Consider the following 6000-nt stretch of genomic DNA (forward strand, 5'->3'; position numbering starts at 1 on the left):
AATGCAGAGTAGGCATATAAGATAGATGGGCAGGTGGGGAGATGAATGGATAGCAGCCTTTCTTCACAGTGGCAAACTCTCTGAGCATCATAACCCCTGGCAATCCTCTGACAGTGATGACATCCCAATGAACAGAGATTTGGGGCTCCCCGAGGGAAACAGAGGCTATCTGCTGGTATCTGGGTCCACATGTCCTCTCTTCTTTCTTCCTATCCACCACTCTGACTCAATCTCTCTCTAACAGCTGGTGAAGACTCATGACCTCCCTCCCAAACACAACTATATTATTGCCAATCACCCCCATGGGATTGTTTCTTATGGTGTGTTCATCAACTTTGCTACTGAGGCCACTGGCTTTGCTCGGATTTTTCCAGCCATCACTCCTTCCATAGGGACCTTGGAATGGATTTTCTGGATCCCCATTGTGCGAGACTACGTGATGTCAATGGGTGAGTATAAGAAATCATCCCATTCTCTGGCCTACCTCAGACCTCCAACCCCAGTAAGCACTGACAGTCCACATCTCATATCTTGATGGAAGAAGACTTAGTAAAAAATGAGTCCAGAACACACAAAGCCAGTAACAAGGGTATGTGGCCATGCATCAGGTTCTGTCTAAGATCTGGGAGGCAGGGTTTAGTGAGACAGTAGGATAAGTTACAGGTGTTTATAAGAGTTGCCAAGAATCCTTTCAGAGGAGGAAGCAGAGGTCGAGTTCAGGATCAAAGCCAAAGTGTAAAACAGAAGGTTGGTGGTGGCTAGTGGCTAGTCCTGATCACTCCTGAGGGAGAGAACTCTGGACAGTTTCTAAAGCTGTAAGACTGGGGAGAGTGGATAGTATTGATCTAAGAGGCAGCAGGTAGAGGAATTCAATGTAGTATCACAGATTCCCCACAAGACAAACAGCTGACCCTAAGGACCAACCTCAGGCTAGGGCTAACCCAGGATGCGGAGGTCAAAGACAGAAGAGTGGAAACAATAGTCAGGGAACAGAACTGTCTCCAGCATGAAGAGCCCAGAGGAACCCCTTTCCCAAATCTCAGGCACCAAGTTTGTTATGCCACTTGACTCTTTGGTTTCACAGGTGTGTGCCCAGTGAGTGGCTTGGCCTTGAAGTATTTGCTGACCCAGAAAGACTCAGGCAATGCTGTGGTTATTGTGGTGGGTGGAGCTGCTGAAGCCCTCTTGTGCCGACCGGGAGTCTCTACCATCTACCTTAAAGAACGTAAAGGTTTTGTGAAGTTGGCACTGAAGACAGGGTGGGTCCCCAGGTTCTGGTGCCCTATTGTCAGAGTGCCATAGGTACTCTGTAGCACCTCTCCAGAATGGCTCCCTCCTTTGGAAACCTGTTAGAGGGGGCTCTCTCTTTACTCTGATTGCTTCCCTCTGCTCCTTTGCACTGTCTTAATGGTGTTTGAGCCTCCAGATAACATTTGTAGGCATTTTTTTTTACTTGAAGTTGGAGAAAGAACAATGGGAAAAGACTTTTATCTTCTGCTCATTAGTCTAGTAGGCTAGGGGTCAGGGGAAGTGGAGCTTTGCTTTCAACTCACTAACTGAGAGGTCCAGAAAACCTACCCAGGACAAGGAAGGCATTGTGCTGGGGGCTGGGGGGATTGCAAAAATAAATAAGACATGGTTATTGTCCCCAAACAGCATATAATCTGGTTTGATAAATAGAATGCATTTGTTCAGCAGTTAGTGAACAACTACTGTGTATCAGGCATAGTACTAGGCATTGAGGATATAAAAATAAATGAAACCTGATCCTTGCCTTTAAGAAACTGACAGTCACATGGGAACAATAGATATGCATAGATATAATTACAAAATATATCCAGAAGCCAACGACTTACATCTCAGTTGTAACCCCCCTGGTTTAAATTAGCATCATCTCTCCCCTCATTATTACAGTCTCCTAATGCTCTGCCTGCTTCTTTCCCTGCCTCCCCCACATCCAAGAGTCTACTCTCAACTGTAGCGAGGATGACTTCATTAAATGTGAGATTGTGTTACTACCCCAAATGCTCCAATGGCTCCAATTTCACTCTGAGCAAAATCCAAAGTCTTTACAAGGGCCTGCAAAACCCTGAATAATCTAGTCCTTAGCAACCCCTCATCACCCACTGCTCTCCCCCTTACTCATTCTATTAGGGCTACAGTGATCTTACTGTCCCTCAAACAAGCCACAGGCTCCTGCCTTAGGGTGCTCTAGCTGTTCCCTCTGCCTGGAACACTATTCCTCCAAATAACTGTTTGGGTCATTCCCTTACTTACTCCAGGTATTTGCTCAAATGTTTCTTCTCAGGAAGTTCTATCCTGACCATCTTGCTCTATTTTTTCCCTGTTGTATTCATCATCTTTTTATATATCATTGATTTTATTTATATATGTTTTGTTTGTTATTATTATTTATTGTCTTCCCCCAAGAAAAGATGCAAGATATTTTTAAAATCTATTTTGTTCACGGATGTGTGACAGTGAACAGGGCTAGGGCTTTATACAGTGCTGATGCACAGAAAGAGCTCAATAAACATTTGTTGAATGAATGATGTGCTATAATAGAGTTATGTACAAAGTGCTATGGGAACAACAACTGATGGGAAAACTTTCACTCCAAGTAGAAGTTTCATGAGTGAGTGACATTTGAATTGTGAGCTAAAATATTAGTAGGAGTTGCCAGCCAGACCAAAAGGGAGAAAGGACTCAGGAAACCTACAACGTATCAGGCACTATGTGAGGCCCTAAAGATCCAAAGATGAATGACAGATTTCCCACCTTTGATCAGCTTGACAGACAACTAGGAAGTCATATAGGTAAGGGTATGACTCTAATAACTGAATTAGAATAGTGTTAGTGTGGAGAAAGATGAGCACTAGATAAAGAGTACCTAATTCACATTGTGGGGGAGGGAATTGGAGGTAGTCAAAAAAGTTTTCTTCAAGAGATTGAAATTGGAGCTAAGCATTGAAGGGCAAAATAGAATTAGCCATGTGAAGACAGAAGGAAGGCATTTCTGGCAGAGGGAGCAGAATGTACAAAGAAGCATTGACAAGAAACAACTTGGCACACTTAGTATGGCTAAGCAGATTGCAAGAAAGGGGTGGGGAGAGGAGAAGCTAGCACAAAAGCTAGAGCACAAAAGCCATGGCAAGCAGTATGATATAAAGTGAGGATCTCTGGAAGAGTTTTAAAGAGAGGAATGACAGGTCCAGATATGCAGTTAAGGAAGATCACTCTGGATGCTGGGTGTAATGACGACAGTTAGATTGCCTAAGATTAGTTTCTTTCTATCATAAGACAAGGTGCAGCAGCTCCCCTGCCCCACCCCACCCCCCAAAAGGTTCAGTTAAAAGGGTGGGGCATGGCAAGAATGAAACAAAAGCTGAAGATGTTTGGGTACTTGGGTTCTTGTCCTATGATAGGGAGATTGGAAAGGTTTCACACCTTGGAGAGGATTTTGCTGGGGGGGAGCTCCCTGGAAGAGTTAATACTTCTCCTTTCTTTGCAGAGCATACCTTGTCCCTTCTTATTCCTTTGGAGAGAATGAGGTTCACAATCAAGAGACCTTCCCTGAGAGCACATGGATAAGGTTCTTCCAAAAAACCTTCCAGGCCACATTCAAAAAAATCCTGGGATTAAATTTCTGTACCTTCCATGGTCGGGGCCTCACTCGAGACTCCTGGGGCTTCCTTCCTTTCAATCGGCCCATTACCACTGTTGGTGAGCTTTCCAATACCTTTGGACCACCCTCGTTGTTGATTCACCCCACCCAGGTCATCCATCAGTCCAGGAGGCCTAGCAAACAGCTGGGATGGGCAATGGGAATTCCAGTAGGATTGGCTGAGGGCAGGGTGGGCAGGACAACTAAACAGTAAGAGTTGTGGCCATTTAATAGCTCCCATGAGACCAGTTTTATTCACAAACATTCCTTCATCACTCTTCTGAGCCTTCTTCTCATTCTCATCAGCATGCATGAGATAAGGTATTTGGAGAATGTGGGATGGAAAGGAGCTAGAGCAGCAAGAAAAAACAAAGGAAAGGGAGGGGACACAGATACTGAGTTTGATTGAGTAATGTGGCTCCCTCTGAAGGATGGGTAATTTGAGTTGGGGAGGGGAGGCTCTGATGCTTATCTCTTCTTCTTTCCCATAGTTGGGGAGCCCCTGCCAATCCCCAAGATTAAGAGGCCAAACAAGAAGACAGTGGACAAGTACCATGCACTCTACATCAGTGCCCTGCGCAAGCTGTTTGACCAGCACAAAGTTCAATATGGCCTTCCTGAGACCCAGGAACTGACAATCATATAACAGAAGCTATATATCCCCCACTTTAGAAATCAGAGTCTTGGGATGCCTGGGTGGCTCAGCGGTTGGGCTTCTGCCTTCGGCCCAGGGTATGATCCTGGAATCCTGGGATCAGGTCCCGTATCGGGCTTCCTGCATGGAGCCTGCTTCTCCCTCTGCCTATGTCTCTGCCTCTCTCTCCCTGTATCTCTCATAAATAAAATCTTTTTTAAAAAGGAGAAGAAATCGGAGTCTTGTGAATCCACAAGTCTTTTTTTGTCCCCTGACTCCAACCAGCTCCCTGATCAAAGGAATGAGAAGCCAAAGAGCACCAGGGCTCCTTCCTCCCAAGCCTTAGCAGCACCATCAGTATGTAGATTTAGGCTTAGAAGACTTGTTGAGAATAGGAATGATTTGTTTCCTCCACCTCCTTACAATTTGGGAAATACAACAAGGTAAACCAGGGACCTGACCTGTAGTTCCTGATCCAAGTAGAAAGGATTCCCTCAGTTGTGACCCAGTTCTACACTGGCAAAAATTTTTACATGTAGTTATGCTGTCTCTTCTATAAATATAAAGGTCTATTCCTGAGACCAGTATTACACTATATGTTAACTAACTATAAATTAAATAAAATTTTGGGGCATTTGGGTGGCTCAGTTGATTAAGCATCTGCCTTCGGCTCAGGTCATGATCCCAGGATTCTGGGATCAAGCCCCTTGTCAGGCTCTCTGCTTGGCAGGAAGTCTGCTTCTCCCTCTACCTCCCCCTGCTTGTGCTTTCTCTCTCACTCTCTCTCTCAAATAAATAAAATTTAAAATAAATAAAATTTTGAAAAAAAAAATAAAGGTCTAGATACATAAAACAGGCTTTGACTAGTTTCTTTTGCGGGGGGGCTGGATACGTTATACTTTATTGATGGTACATGACAAGGTAGGGCTCCCCAAGCCCCTTCCTTTCCTCAGGGGTTCTGGATGTAAATTGGAGGTCAGGAGATTCTCAGTATGTTGGGGGATTAAGTCGGGGCAGGGACTCCCCAGCAGCTGAGGGCCTCTCTCTTCCTCTTGTTCTTGCTGGGGCTGATGGTCCAGGAGGCCTTGGACCATGAGGCCCACCACCCGATTGCTGTAGCTGAATTCATTGTCATACCAGGAAATGAATGAGCTTGACGAAGTGGTCATTGAGGGAAATGCCAGCCCCGGCATTGAAGGTGGAAGAGTCGGTGTCACTGTTGAAGTCGCATGAGACAACCAGGTCCTCAGTGTAGTCCAGGATGCCCTTGAGGGGATCCTCCGATGCCTGCTTCACCACCTTCTTGATGTCATCATATGACTAGTTTCTAATTACTGTAGTTCACTACTGGTCTTCCCTCAAACCCTGCCAGGAAGCTGGTCTGTGGAGAGCCATTTTCCTCTTCTTCATCCATCCTTTATACTTCCTCTGACAAAAAAGGTGAGGAAGAAGGACTGTTATACAGTGTAGGAGACAGCAAAACTGTGAAAATTGACATAGATATCCACTGAGTAGTCCATCTCTCCTAGACTCACGTACTCTTAGATTCATGTAACAATTCTGGGTCAGAAAGAAGGGAGCCATGAGGGCAGCCTGGGTGGCTCAGCAGTTTAGTGCTTCCTTTGGCCCAGGACATGATCCTGGAGTCCCAGGATCGAGTCCCACAACGGGCTCCCTGCATGGAGACTGCTTCTCCTTCTGC

General features: G+C 45.4%; 1 protein-coding gene across 1 annotated transcript in view; it reads left to right on the plus strand.

Moving 5' to 3' along the window:
* Nucleotides 1-4336, plus strand: part of DGAT2L6 (diacylglycerol O-acyltransferase 2 like 6) — a 35385-nt gene extending 31049 nt beyond the window's left edge. Inside the window, exons 4-7 of the mRNA XM_041742317.1 lie at nucleotides 245-449; nucleotides 1085-1259; nucleotides 3512-3723; nucleotides 4156-4336. Of these exons, the coding sequence (XP_041598251.1) occupies nucleotides 245-449; nucleotides 1085-1259; nucleotides 3512-3723; nucleotides 4156-4310 (747 nt within the window). The 3' untranslated portion in view covers nucleotides 4311-4336. The remainder of the gene's footprint in view (nucleotides 1-244; nucleotides 450-1084; nucleotides 1260-3511; nucleotides 3724-4155) is intronic.
* Nucleotides 4337-6000: the final 1664 nt, after the last annotated feature.

Source organism: Vulpes lagopus, chromosome X, assembly GCF_018345385.1.
Source record: "Vulpes lagopus strain Blue_001 chromosome X, ASM1834538v1, whole genome shotgun sequence".
Lineage (NCBI taxonomy): Eukaryota > Metazoa > Chordata > Mammalia > Carnivora > Canidae > Vulpes > Vulpes lagopus.